Below are 15,515 nucleotides of genomic sequence, written 5' to 3' on the forward strand. Positions count from 1 at the left end.
GCTGTGATTTAGACAAATCAGGTCTGCCTTTTCTGTGAACTGTGAGCACCTCAGGGGCAAGGACCATAGTCATTCTTTAACTCCAGTTCTATCTGTCCAATTTTAAGTGTCTATCCAGGTTTGGAGAATTGAATGAAATTGAATGTGTACATTCACTTGCTTCTCATAAATTCTGTGATAGATATAACAACAAGAGAAAACTTTTTAATCATATCTTGACTTTGAAAACCATGTGTTGTTAGGTCGGCATGCGAGGAAGGTGATTGCTCTTATCATTAGGATTGCAATGCTTCTGACATTTATCACAAATTATATTTACTGGAATCTTTCTTCTCTGCACATTTATGCTTCTTTCATCCTCTCCTATTCCATGTGGTAAATACAAGATATTTTTTCTCCATATAATCTGTACTCCAAAAAACTGCCACTATCTATTCTATTGGTCCTAAATATCTGAAGAACTGGTAAAACCATTAATTAAAAATTCCTGGTGACGTTCTTCACATTTTGTAGAACAAATTCTGTCAATTTTTATTATTTCCAGTATCTAGAGTGCTGTTATTTACTATTTGTGCTGTTGTAGAAGGGGGAAAAGTTATATCACTACCTTGAGCTTCTCATAAACTATAAAAAAGTAACATGAAGAGTCACAATTCTATCACTTTTCTGATAAGAACTTGAATTTACAAGCATGTGATTGGAAGCATTCGGTCTTCTCTGGGCAGAACTGGGACTGAAATTCCACTGAATCAAGATGATAGTCAGTCCTCAAGGTCTTTGCAGACATTTAGAAGGATTGTGATTTTTTTTTTTTTTAACTTTAAAGGAGTAAAAAAATCTTAGCTTTTCAAATACCAATCTAGGCTAGTTATTATTGATTGATCACTCATCAGTCATAACTCTCATCTGCTAAGTCTAGACAAAAGCTCTGAATCCTTAGCCCAGTACTCCAGGGACCAGGACCTGCAAGTTGGAGTTTATATGAGGTGAAACTATTACCTTTTCTATTATATCTGAAGTACCCACCTGTAACAGTTTACGAAGAAAAATAAGTAAATATAATCCTATAATATTTGCAGAGACATCAGTGCCCTTTCAAACTCCGATTAGTGTTACTAATCCCTATAGACTCTTTCAACACTTTATTGAAAGTAGTGAAATCTAATTAACTATATTTTAGAAGGAAATGTGGCTGATAATAGCTTAGCAACTAAGAGGGTACATTAGGGATAAAAAGAAACATTGAAAGTCCTCTTAGCTCCCTTAATAACCATAATACTGAGAAAGGGAAAAAGAAAAGGAAGCAAAAACTGACAAAGTCAATATTGAAATTTGGGAGTCAGATAATCTAACTATAAGAAAGTAAAAACAAAATGAAAGTCAAAACACATTTATTTTCCGAGGCAAGACAGTCAAATACAAAGTAAACAAATATAGGACAAAAGAAGGCAAATATATAGAGCACATATGCTCCAGCCCCTTCCACACTCATAGCAAATATTACTCACTCTCAGGCTGAACCCATAGATGCAACCTCAGAAAATTTAACATATCAATTTGTGCAGCCCCTGGTACATAAAATGAAGCTTAGTTTTCATTCCCAGTCATACCTCTGTTGCCAAACTCTACCTAAGTTTTTACTGTAAAACTTAGGTGCTCCATGGCACATGTGAGTATTAAAATTTGCCACAAGTAAGCAATAAGGCAGGTAAACTGGTCTCATCCAACCTCCCACTAATAGCAAAGGAACAAGAAAGCAATCATATTTCTATAACACTCTATATGTATAAAGAGCTTTGTCAGCACAGTCCAATAGAACCGGGGCCAATAACAGAAATATTTATATCTGTTTTATCCAATATGGTAGCCACGAATCACATACGACTATTGAACATTTGAAAACTGGCACTAGTATAACTAAGGAACTGATTTTTAATTTAATTTAATTTTAATGTAAATAGCCATGTATGTCATATTGCATAGCAGAGGTATGTATTATCTCTTTCGATCTTCACAATAACCTTGCGAAGTAGGTCATCTCCACTAAAAAGAGAAGGAAGTGAAGAGATGCTAAGTGACTTGCCATTGTTACAAAGCTAGAACGTGACCAGATGTATACTTGATCCAGTCCTTTTGGAATCCAAGTTCTCAGCTCTTTTTATGGTAGCTCATCAGGTCAAGACAAGTATGAATCAAGAGAGCATCACCTCTAAAACTTCACAATGGGCAGTACATTGCAAAGAACTAGCTGTGAAAATACGAGATTTTGCCCTATTTGTAAGCTAAAAAAATGTCTCATTTTCCATGAAATCCACCTTCATACCTACAAATCTCTTCCTTGTAGAACATACCCCCGGAGGCAGGCAAAGCAGTACCAAGTGATCCAAGATAAAAATGCTTCCCTAGGTGGAAGCACTGTATGAAACCTTCGCCCTGCAGGCAGCTTAAATGCTCATCCCATTAGGTCTGCCACAACGGCAAATTATACTGTAGGAGATTTAAAAAAAAAAAAAATGTATGCACAGCACAGGAAGGAGCCTAGCTCTTCTCTGAGGGATTGAGTACTTCAGTTGTGTCATTAAGCTGAGTCAAAAAGAAGTCATTTCATTTCTTTTTGAATATGTTAATACAACTTCAAGCACTAGCTAGCTTAAATGACAGGTACTTCATAAAGTTCATTTTTAATATTCTCAGCTGAAAAGCAAATAACACTTTTACAGATGTCCTTCATATTAAAAGGTTTTATTTGCCTGTAAAAGAGACTCTATTGACTAAAATTTTGTCTATATTTCACAAGACAGATTGTTGGTTCTCCATCGCCTTTTAAAGAGATGTAGCCAGTCCATACAGGAGAAAGGAAATCAAACTGATAAAGGATGTTTTAACTGGAGGAGACTGGAAGAGTTCCCAACGGTTAAAGCTGGAACAATTAGAGCAATAAAATAATGTAGTATTGGGTTACAACCCAATGAATAAAATAAATATCCATTAGTTCATACTGATATAAGTAAATAATGTAAATAGGTATCAATAGCACTTTTATTACTGTAATTCCCCCAAAACTAGAGGCTACTATTCCCTTGGGACTGAATCATAAATGTATATACATATAAATACAAATTACCAAATATGTAAATGCATGGTGGAGAAGAGACAGATCTTCCTTCCAGAAGAATTCAAAATAATGTATGTACATATTACCCCCTCCAGGAAGTGGAGTTTAATTCCCCACCTTTGAAGGCAGGCTAGACTTATTGCCTCAATTCAAAAAAAAAAAAAAAAAAAAAAGTAGGGAAAGGGGAAAATAGCGAGGATCCTAGCAAAGGTTTCCTTAACCAAGCGACAAAGGTTAACATCCCCATTGACGTCATGGATATTATGTACTCCTGATATGATGTAATGAGAAGGGCACTTTGCCTCCATGGGCATTCTTTCCCAAAACCTGTACCCCAGTATAATCATGAGAAAAACATTAGAAAAACCAAGATGGGGGACGTTCTACAGGATACCTGACCAGTAATCTTCAAGACCATTAAAGTCATGAAAAACAAGCAAAGATTGAAAAATTGTCACAGACCAGAGGAGACTGAGGAGCTATAATAACTAAATACAATATGATATTTTGGATTGAAACAGAAAGAGGACATTAATAGAAAAACTGGTTAAATCCAAAAGTTTAGTTAATAGTAATGGATCAACGTTGCTTTCTTAGTTTTGATAAATGTACTAAGATGCTAATGATGGATAAAATGAGGGAGGGGTATATAGGAATTCTCTGCACTATTTTACAATTTTTCTATAAATGTAAAATTATGCCAAATAAAAAAGTTTATTAACAAAACATATGCTACAAATTTATCTTATTGTGCTCCATCTGGAGCATGGCAGAGTTTTATGGCTAATGAATTACCAAACCCAAGAAACACAGTAAAAGAAGGCTTTCTAAAGTTAAGTGAGTTCAACAGCCAGAGATAGAGTGGCAAAAGTAGACTATCAAATAAAAAAAAAAAAAAAAGCAGTGTTTGTTCTTCACTGAGCAATCTAAGTATTATTTGTCTAGTAGTCTAAGAAGCAGAATATGTTCTGATCATAACAAAAATTGAGGCCCTTCTTTACAGGTCAGCAAAAGCGATAAGGTAAAAGCCCACACCAATAATCAGAGTTCACAGAAACACAAACGTGTGCTGGCTATCCAATAATGACTATGTTTAATGGCAGAGAAGACTCAAAAAACATACAAGTTTTAGACAAACTCCTCGAATTTGGGAAATTTCTCTAAATTCTCTTTATTAGTTATCTAGGATATTATAATAATATACAATTTTTATGCTATCATTGCCAAGGTAGTAAAACCACTTGGCCAATAAATTGTATCACATTCCTTCCCCCTTTTCGTTATTCTAAAGTACTTCTAATTCCCACTCAGGCTTTTAATTCTGTAGGCTTCATTCCTTACCCCACCTCCTCTATCCACCCATCTCACCTACATCCTCCTGCCTCATTGAAGAAATCTCAACCACCTCATGCTTTTGGCACATTTTCTGGATTTGTCTTCCAAACAATAATCTCTTCAAAATTACTTTGTGAATGAATGGAACTGACTTATGAGTAAGGAGGCATATATCTGCTTTCCACATAAACTTTATGTAGATGGCGAAAACTACCTGTGTAAAGTGCCCATTTTCTCATCGTCCTTGCATGGAAACATACAATGGTGTTTCCAAAAGATCCAAGGAAGGCATGGGCATAACTTGTGATATATGTGGTATGGATTTTCTTAAAGATAGTTCTTAAATTCAAATTCACAAGCCAACTATGAATGTTTACCTAGGAAATGTGTCAAATGGGCTGACAAATTCATAATATTCTGATAATCTTACATTGGGTTTACATTATGTTTCATCACTTTTACTGCTGAATAAATTTTAAATGGATAGATTAAACATTTTAAAAAAACAAACACAAGTAAATACCCCTTAGTTCAACATGGAGATAACAAATCCATTAGTGTATCAACACATGAGCACCCTCAGCAAACGATAGACTGAACAAATGTTTATTGAGTACCTTTTAGGTGTCAGGAAATGTGCAAGTACTTTGGCAAGTGCTATTTCATTTAATTCTTTCTATAAATGTATAAGATAGATATAATTACCTTCATTTTTCAAATTGTAAAGCCAGGCTTCCAAAGGACAGTTTGATGTGTTATTTAAGGTAAATAATATTAGCCCTTAAAGGAGGTTGATAAACTCCAAAATTAATGGTTTAATGGAATACAATGTTATTTCTCATTTATATCACAATCTAATGCCAGTCACAAGGAGGCAGGCAATATTCTGCCTACCTGGTCATTCAAGGACCCAGATTACTTTCATCACATCCATCTGGTGGATGGAGATTGAAAGTAAAGACAGTACATTAGAAGTTTTTGTAAACCAGGCCTAGAAGTGGCATACCACTTCTGCTCATGTACCATTCCCCCAAAATAGTTTATATTCTATTAATAGGGAAAGATTAAATGCTTCCTCTCTAAGATAAGGCATAAGATAAAGATGTCTGCTCTCACTATTGATAATCAACATTATGCTAAAAGGTCTAGCCAGTTCAATGAAGCTAGAAAAGGCATACAGATGAGAAAGAAGAAATAAAATTGCAAGTGACATTATTGTCTATGTAGAAAACTCCAAGAATCTACCAAAAATGTCCTATAACTAATAAGTGAGTTAAACAAGTTTGCATAACACAAGACTAACACACAAAATCAATTATATTTCTGTCTTAAAAATAAATATGTGAAAACTGAAATTAAAACAATGCCATTTATAATCACTCAAAGAAAATAAATAAAAAGATGGTAGAATTAAAATCAATCATATCTATAATTATAATAATTACATTAAGTGTGAATGATCTAAACATCCTAATTAAAATGCAGAGAATGTTAGACTGGATGAAAATGCAAGACTCAACTAGAGGCTGTCTATAAGAATCCCACTAAATATAAAGACATAGATAGGTTAAAAGTAGAATAGAAAAAAGATATACCATACACATATTAACTAAAAGAAAGCTGGGTGGCTATATTAATATCATATAAAGTAAACATCAGAACATAAAACATTATTAGGGACAAATGAGAACATTACAAAATGATATAATGGTCAATTCATCAAGGGAACATAACAGCTCTAAATTAGTACCTAAAAACAGAGTATCAAAATACTTTGACAGAACTAAAGAAAGAGACTGACTTAAGGGAGGGATTGGCATACCCAAAATTATAGTTGGAGATTTTAATGTTCTTCTCTCAATAATTGATAGATCAAGTTAACAAAACATTAGTAAAGGTATAGAAAATCTGAACAACACTGTCAAGCAATTTACATGGAACACAGTATATACATTATTTTAAACACATGTATGACACCACCAGGATAGACTATAAGCTGAGCCATAAAATCAGTTTCAATAAATTTCAAATGCTTGAAATTATATAGACTATGTTTTGTGAGCCTGAGTATGATGGAATTTAAAAAATAAATTTTAAAAGAAACTATAAAATCCTAAAAAGTTCTGAAGTTAAAAAAATGCACTCCTAAATATTTTATAAATCAAATAAGAAACCATGAAAGAAATAAGAAAATATTTCTGGCTAATGATAATGAAAATACAAATATTAAAAATTTTAGGATGTGGCTAAAATAGTGCTTAGAGCAAAATTTCTATTTCTAAATGCTTCCATTGTTAGTGAAAAAAAGCCTTAAATTAATTATCTTCTACATTAACAGACCTAAAAAAGAACATAAGGTAAGTAAAGGAAGGAAATAATAAATATAAAGGCTGAAAGTAATTAAATAAATAATAGGTAAAAGAAGAAATCAAGTCATTCAAAAGGTTATTTGCAAAGATCAATAAAATTGAAAAATTCTTACCTATCCCAATGATTAAGGGAAATATTGAAATTATCAATATCAAGAATGAAAAAGGAAAATCACTATATATATTGCAGGCATTAAAAGGATGTAAAAGGAATATTATGATCAATTTTATGACTATGAACTTATCAAATGAAATGGACAAATTCCTTAAATGACATAAATTGCCAAAAGTGGCACAAGAATAAATAGAAATTCTGAAAAATCCTATGTATAAGAATTTAAATTTATAATCAAAAATCTTTCCATAAGGAAAACTCAAGATCCAAACGATCCACCAGTACATTTCATCATATATTTGCAAAAGAAACAACATCCATATTTCTCAAACTCTTTCATAAAGTTTTGAGCACTTATTTTTTAAGGCCAGCATAGCTTTGATACCTAAACCAGACAAGATAAATAAAGGAAAAATTTTTTTACACAACTATCACTCATAAACATAAATAACAAAAATTCTTAACAAAATATTAGTACAAAATCAAATTCAGCAATATATAAAAAGGACATTACACTATAGCTAACTGCAGTTTTTCCAAAAATGCAAGATTGGTTTAACATCTAAAAATTAATCACTATAATTCACCACATTAACAGAATAAAGAAAATAGATCATAAAATCATCTTAATGGTTAAAAAGATAGATTTGATAAAGTTAACTACACACTTGTTATTTTTTTAAAAAAAAATCAGCAATTTAGGAATAGGAGAAAGATTTGTCAAACTAATAACAAAAGGAATCTAAGAAAACTATTGCTAATATTATATTAATGGTGAATTATAAACATTTCCTTTGATATTGGGAACAAGGTAAGAATATCTGTTTTCACCACTTCTACTCAGCATATTACTGGGGTTCTAACTGGTATAATAAGGCAAGAGAAAGAAAAAAGAAATAAAATTGGAAAAGAATAAAACTGTCTCTATTTGCAAATAACCTAATTATTATTTTCATAGAAAAATTATAAGAATCTACAAAATATCTACTATAATTGATAAGGGTATTTAGCAAGCTCATAGGTTTGAAATTAATATTCAAAAATCCATTGTATTTATCTATACAAGCAATAAAAATGGAAAATGAAACAAGTCCCACTTATAAAATATCAAAAACGTTAAAACACATAAGGATGAATTTGAATAAATATATGCAAAAAACACCACACTGAAAACCACAAATGTTACTAAAAAATGCCAAAATAAATGAAGAATGCTACTTTGTTCATGAATTGGAGGATGCATAATATCAATAAATTTTAATTCTCCTTAAATTATTCTATAATTTCTATACGATTCCAATGAAAATTCCACAGGGTTTTTGTAGAAACTGACGATTTGAATCTAAAATTTATATAGAAATTCATAGAACATAGAATAGCCAAAACAATCTTGAAAAAGAAGAACAAAGTTGGGATCATACCACCTGATCTCATAACTTACTAATAAAGACAATGCTGTATTGGCATCAAGGCAGATCTATGGAATAGAAGAGAAGGTGTAGAAATAAACTGACACATATTTCAATGGGAAAAGTCTTTCCCACAAAAAGTGTTGAAATAATTCGACATCCATATGAGGGGAAAAATAAACCTGAACACCTACCTCACACCCAAATGCAAAATTTTATTCAAGATAGATCATAAACTATTGGTTCAAAAATTCAGGAAACTGTTACTTTTATACAGAGAGCAAGGAGAGATGGGAGAAAGAGGCAGACCACTCCAGATTGATAGGTGGCAGGCTTAATAAGCAAGAGAAATTACACATGAGGCTTGTTTTGAGTGGCCACAAGATGAACAGATCTCTGTAACTGCCTGTCAAAATCTTAAAAGTTTATATAGAAGCCTAAACCAGGTTCAGTCACATATACCATCCAGATGGTCTCAATAACACATTGCTCTTCGAAGGCTGAGTCCTTAAAAAGGACTCCTGGCTATGATATCTAACGACGGGCAGAGAATACATTCGAAGGACAAGGGAGGGGGCAAGAAGTCTCTGATTGGCCAAAATAATTGCATTTACTAATTGTCTCTATTATCAAATTGAAATTTCTAAAACTTTCTGTCTCTTATCCATGCTACTCTCTGTATTCAATCTTACAATCAGAGTGGCAAAGACTTTTTATTGAGAACTATTCAACAGACCTCAAGAACCCAAGGAAAACATAACTAAGGATTAATATTTACAGGAAAAACAACTTTATTTAATTTTATTATGGAGAAAGAGATCCAAATGGATAAATAAACCCTTGAGACACAAGAAGATATGTACAGAAGTTGCCCAAGCATCTAGTAAATAGCTCAACTGCGATCTGAACCCAAGTCTATCTGATCCCAGAGCTCATACTCTTTTAATTTTATATCCTGGTCTCAAATGTAAATGCACATTTGAAGTGATTATAAAAGGAAGGAAAGATACCAGTGGAGAAGAAAACATGCTATTTATAAGAAAGAGGGAATTGTTGGAACAAGTCACTTGGAAGAACTCGAGAAACACAAAGCATCCAAAAATAGGTACATCCACAGAAACACTGTAAAAGTATAATGGAAACAGAGAGACAGAATGATTCTCATTTACCCGCAGAATGATATAAACCATCTTTAGAAAACAATTGCTCCATTTTTGGTTTTTAGTGAAATCAATATTACTTTATTTTGTTTCATTTTCTATATCTGAAAGATCAATGGCACCCATGTTCCCTCTTCTTGGTTTTTGAGCTATGGGCAGGAGAAATTAAAACCTGAGCTAGACTTCACCTAGGCTGGAGATTTTGATTCCTGCCTCCTGACTTTCCATCCTCACTCTACCCAAAGACTCTCCCCACATTCACTCCCATTCCACACACACCTCACGTGCTTCTGCCCTCATCTTTTGCTGAAATCACTGTGTCTATTAGTCCTAATCTACATCAAGCTATGTCTCTTCTTAAAATTGTTGAAATACCAGTTTTTCTTTGAAGTTTTCCTGGACTTAATCCCATAGATTCCGAGGATTTGATCCATGTTCTAACCAACAGCTATTAGCTGTGAATGTTCCTATGTGGATTTTGATTGTCTTATAAATATACATTTATATTTAACTTTACTTTTTAAAATTTTCTTATAGCTATCCAGTCAAAAAATGTCACTGACTATCTCATTGACTTGCAGCTTAATCGCAGCTATCCAGTGGATGGATGATAGATAGGTAGACAGATAGAAAGACAGGCAAACAGACAGATGATATAAATAGAACACAAATGTTAGCCAAAACTGAACACATTTTTTAAAATGTCGAGATCTTCAAGCTTAATAATGATGCTGTTTCATAATCAGTTTACTATATTACTCTGAGAACAATTTGCCATAAATATCCAAATAATATTATATGCTTTTCCCCATTTTTTTCTGCACAAAAATGTACAGGAATATATAAAATATTAGAAATAATTAGACAAAATCACACAATCCCACTGAGACACTAAAATATCTCTGAAGTTAAATATTGCCTGTGAAACCATAAATCTAGTTTGAAGGCCGCTTATTATAAACAATATTTTTTTTTCTTAAAGGTAATGGTCCCAGAATTATTAAAGCATAATATAATGTGAATGTATGTTTACCAATGTAAAAAAAGTCTTTTTTGTATAAATTTGTACCATATATAAAAGAAAAAAACAAAAAAGAAAGATAGACTTAAAAATTGATAATGTCTTCATCAGAAAGAGTTTGGGGACTTAACTAAAAAAAAAATCCTTTGAGAAGTAATGTTGAAGATGAAGTTTACATTCAGAGAAGAAAAGAATATTTATATCAAAATTATGCAAAGAATTTATGAATACCAAAATATAGCTTTTTTCATTCACTAACCACTAAATACTGTTTTCCAGGAACACTCCATTCAGAAGAAATGTTATGGCGCTTCCTTTGACCCACACAAAATGGAACACAGAGACTACATAGCTGAAGTTACAGCCTTCTTACAAATGAAAGACATTCAAGTCTAAGTAGTTTCCAGCTGAAGGAAAATAACCAAAAGCCTCTCCACAGTGCATATTGGAACAGGAAAAACATGAACATCACTAACTGTACCACGGAAGCCAGTGGGGCTGTGAGAGCCAAGACCATCACTGAGAAGATGCTCATTTCCATGACTCTCGTGATCATCACCACTCTGACCATGTTGCTAAACTTGGCTGTGATTATGGCCATCTGTACCACCAAGAAGCTCCACCAGCCTGCCAACTACCTGATCTGTTCTCTGGCTGTGACGGACCTCCTGGTAGCTGTGCTTGTCATGCCCTTGAGCATCATGTACATTGTCATGGACAGCTGGAAGCTAGGGTACTTCATCTGTGAGGTGTGGCTAAGTGTGGACATGACCTGCTGCACCTGCTCCATCCTCCATCTCTGTGTGATTGCCCTGGACAGGTACTGGGCCATCACCAATGCTATTGAATATGCCAGAAAGAGGACTGCGAAGAGGGCTGGACTGATGATCCTCACTGTCTGGACCATCTCCATCTTTATCTCCATGCCCCCTCTGTTCTGGAGGAGCCACCGCCAACTCAGCCCTCCCCCTAGCCAATGCACCATCCAGCATGACCATGTCATCTACACCATTTACTCTACTCTTGGGGCATTTTATATACCTTTGACTTTGATACTGATTCTCTATTACCGGATTTACCATGCAGCCAAGAGCCTTTACCAGAAAAGAGGGTCAAGCCGTCACTTAAGCAGCAGAAGCACAGATAGCCAAAATTCATTTGCGAGTTGTAAACTTACACAGACTTTCTGTGTGTCTGACTTCTCCACCTCAGACCCTACCACAGAATTTGAAAAGATCCACACCTCCATCAGGATCCCTCCCTTCGACAATGATCTAGATTACCCAGGAGAACGCCAGCAGATCTCTAGTACCAGGGAGCGCAAGGCAGCGCGCATCCTGGGACTGATTTTGAGTGCATTCATTTTGTCATGGCTACCATTTTTTATCAAAGAGCTGATTGTAGGTTTGAGTATCTACACTGTGTCCTCTGAAGTGGCTGATTTTTTGACGTGGCTTGGTTATGTTAATTCTCTGATCAACCCTCTGCTCTACACAAGTTTTAATGAAGACTTTAAGCTGGCTTTTAAAAAGCTCATTAGGTGCCGAGAACATACTTAGATTATAAAAAAGCCAGAAAGCATGACTTCTACCAGCCTCATGAACAGACATGGGTAAGGGGTGCAACTTCTTAATTCTTGAACATAGTTGGTTCAGGAGAGTTTGTAAGTATGTGTTATCCTGTTTGTTTTGTTCTGTTTTGTTTGAGGCTTGTTATTTGGTGTGCTGTTTTCTACCTCTGGTCTTATTTGTGGTACATAATTTCAAATAAACATTATACAAAAAACAGACATTTTATAGAAGTAATAATAAGGTGAAATAGTAAATACTTTTTTTAGTCATCTCAGTTAACCTTGAAATTAAAGAATGCCAAAATAAATCTTTATTTACAGAATTTCTTATTATAAATTGAATATTTGATAACTCGCCCTCATGTGGCATAACATCCAAGGTTATGGCTCCAAATGCTTACAAATTCTAGTGGCAATTGCATGACTACATAAAACTATAAAACTTTAAAAAAAAAAAAAAGAAAAGTAATGTGCTGTCATCTACTGCTTGCAGACCTGAGCCAAAATCATTTACTGTGACTACATAGTATAGATGACATGACCTGATTAGTTTATGATTAAATAAATTTCCTCATTCTCTAAGAAAAAAAAAGCCTGAAATGAATTCCCTGGCATTTTCCTAGGCCTCTGACTGTGAATATAAAACATAAGCAAATAAGAAATAATATAAATCTACTTTGGTCTGTGTGTTGCTATATTACTTGAAAAGCACATAGGCTCCTCCCATTCTAAGAAGTATCCCAGTTAAGCCTTGCATACACTCTCTCACTCTAGCAGGGTTAAGGTGGGAGTATATGTCAAATTTGGGGAGGTTTTAAAGTAGCTTAATGTGGTGCAGTGATCAAATAAGGGAATATATTACCCAAAGAGCTCGGTTAGAGAATGTTACTCATTAAATTACCAATTGTGGAATTGAAAAAAAATTAAAAGTCAAAAATCTATGTTTACAGCAAAAGCCACCCATCGAGAAATGAGTATGAAATTGTGTCTCCTGGAATTCCTGTGGCATCCATGCCAGGCTGCACCCTGGAGCCAGGAGGCTGCAGGTGGGACCCGAGGCCACATATTGGCCTGACTCAACTGGCCTGACCTGGAGTTTCATCTCTAAGTCCCATGGAGGAGCTCACCACTAAGTCAAGAGTGATGACAGAAAGGATTGAAAGTTTGTCAATTCTTGTATACTACTAAGGAAATCACTGTTCTAAACATCTGCTCCTCACCTCTCACCCACAGCCTCTCCGCATCTCTTTACTCTCCACAGATCCTTTCTTCTTTGTTTACTGAGAAGACACCTCCACCTGCACGTTTTAGCCCTTAAAGCTATCCTCTCTCAACTTTTCTGTAATCTTGCTGCTGCTACTTCTTTTTTTTTTCTCCTTTTCCTTCTTCTTTCTTCTTCTCTCATTTCCTTTATTTCTCCCTCCCACCCCTAATCTTACTTATTAATTTGCTCAAGTCTCTTAGACACTAGAATAAACTTCCTCTGGCCCTACTTCCCCTCAAGCTCCTGCTTTATCTCTCTCCTAGATCACCTACATGAATTTCTCAGTCATCAACCCATTCTCACCTTCCACTGACTTTTCTGTGTCCTTTGCCTTTTGAGTATGCCCCTCCCAGTTCTATCAAAACTGATCTCCCAGAAGTCATTGGTGACTTATCAAAAGGCAAACCTACTCATTCTCTCATTAATTAAAAACAGTTAACTATCCCTTTCTAGTTTAAGCTCATGCTTTCCAGGATACTTTACTCTCCTCATTCTTTGTCTTCTTTTCATCTCAGGGCTTTGTCCTTAGCCCCCACCTCCTGTATATTTATACTCCATCCCAATCTCCATCATGGCAACAATTAGTTCCATGCCTGTGGCTCTTCAGCATGGGTCATTAATTCTGATCTTTCTTTTTCTCAAATTTTAGAGCCATGAATTATGTCTAGTGAACATCTTCCTGTGAATAATCTGTAAGTGCCTCAAACATAGCCTTTCTAAACTGAAATCATGATCATTTTCCCACACTCAAATCTTCTGCTCCTTCTACCTTCTCAGTCTCAGAAAACAAGATTACCATGCTTTTTATCATTCACATTAAATAAACGTGATTCTCTCTCTTTGTAGCTTATCTTGCATCTACAGTCTGTCTGTCTGTCCTAGTAGATTGTGAGCTTCTTGAGGACAGGATCCATGTCTACTTCACTCTGTATCCCTAAGGACTCCAACAATGTTTTACATACAGTAGGCACTCAATAAATAATATGAATAAAATTATGTCCCTGACATCATGTCTTGCATCCATAATCTTAAAGCCTTTCCATTTGCCTTTACAGAAATGTTTATATATGCCCCCTCCTTTTCCAATAATTTAGTCCTCTCAGCCTGACCAGTCTTCTTATCTGATCCACCTACATGTAGACTCCTCACCCTACAACTCTGCCCCTGTACACCTGACAGATAAACATCTTCGTAGAATAGTGTTTCTCAGAATGGCATCTCCAGACCAGCAACATTAGCATCATCTAGGAACTCGTTAAAAATGCAAAGTCTAGAGCTCCATTGAAAACCTACTGAGTCAACAATTCTGAAGAAGAGGGCCCATCAATCTCTGTTTTAACAAACATGCAAGAAGATTCTGGTACATGCTAAAGGTATAGAATCACTATCCGAGGGTATACTATTTCTTTTTAATTGTAGTACTCAAAATCCTCTACTATTTCCCCATCAGTATAAAAAAAATGAGGATTTCTTAGGATAACATTCAAGACTCCTTCACTATGTGACCTCAAACTATCTTTCCAGAGTTTATTGTTACCACTTCTCACTCACTTCATACTCAAGAGAATCTGGATATTTCCTGTGTTTTCTGAGCTCCCTTGACATTTGTGCCCACCACTTCAGAAATCTGACCCTGTGGCTTCCCATTCTTCTTCCACCAGTCCTTCATTATGTAGTTCAAATGCAATTTCTTCTGTAAAGTCTTCTTGAGATCCTCCTTCCTTCTCTGTCACTGTAGAAGTCCCCTCTCCCAACTCTATATTCCCATTGCTCTTCATTTTTATATATACATCATATCTTGTAGTGCATTTGTTTGTGTATTTCTGATATCTTCCCTAGTAGATTGTGAGCTCCTTGAAGACAGGAACCATGTCTACTTCATCTCTGAATCCCTAGGGACTCCTATGATGTTTCACACACAGTAGGCACTCAATAAATAATATGAATGGAATTATGTCCCTGAAAGAGAAAATGTAAATGTGCCATCTTCTCAGTGAGAAAAACAAACTTCTAAAATTGCATTGTACAGTGCCAGCTTCCTTTTTCCTCAAAACTTATCCTAACATTCCCAGCCTTGTTCCAAAAAATGCTAGGAAATGGTTTTGCATAAAAAGAAAATGAAAATGAACTCATTGAATATAAATTAATGTTCTTTAC

General features: G+C 34.7%; 1 protein-coding gene across 3 annotated transcripts in view; it reads left to right on the forward strand.

The window, feature by feature from the left end:
* The window catches only part of HTR1E (5-hydroxytryptamine receptor 1E), a 61,490-nt gene extending 48,019 nt beyond the window's left edge, over positions 1 to 13,471 (forward strand). For 2 of the 3 annotated variants that reach the window (XM_016128213.2, XM_016128212.2), the window contains one exon: positions 10,804 to 13,037. In XM_016128213.2, the coding sequence (XP_015983699.1) occupies positions 10,986 to 12,083 (1,098 nt within the window). In that variant the 5' untranslated portion in view covers positions 10,804 to 10,985 and the 3' untranslated portion in view covers positions 12,084 to 13,037. The other variant, XR_001594860.2, reaches the window with a different exon arrangement.
* The last annotated feature ends 2,044 nt before the right edge of the window (positions 13,472 to 15,515 follow it).

Source organism: Rousettus aegyptiacus, unplaced genomic scaffold, assembly GCF_014176215.1.
Source record: "Rousettus aegyptiacus isolate mRouAeg1 unplaced genomic scaffold, mRouAeg1.p scaffold_m13_p_1, whole genome shotgun sequence".
In the NCBI taxonomy this organism is placed as follows: domain Eukaryota; kingdom Metazoa; phylum Chordata; class Mammalia; order Chiroptera; family Pteropodidae; genus Rousettus; species Rousettus aegyptiacus.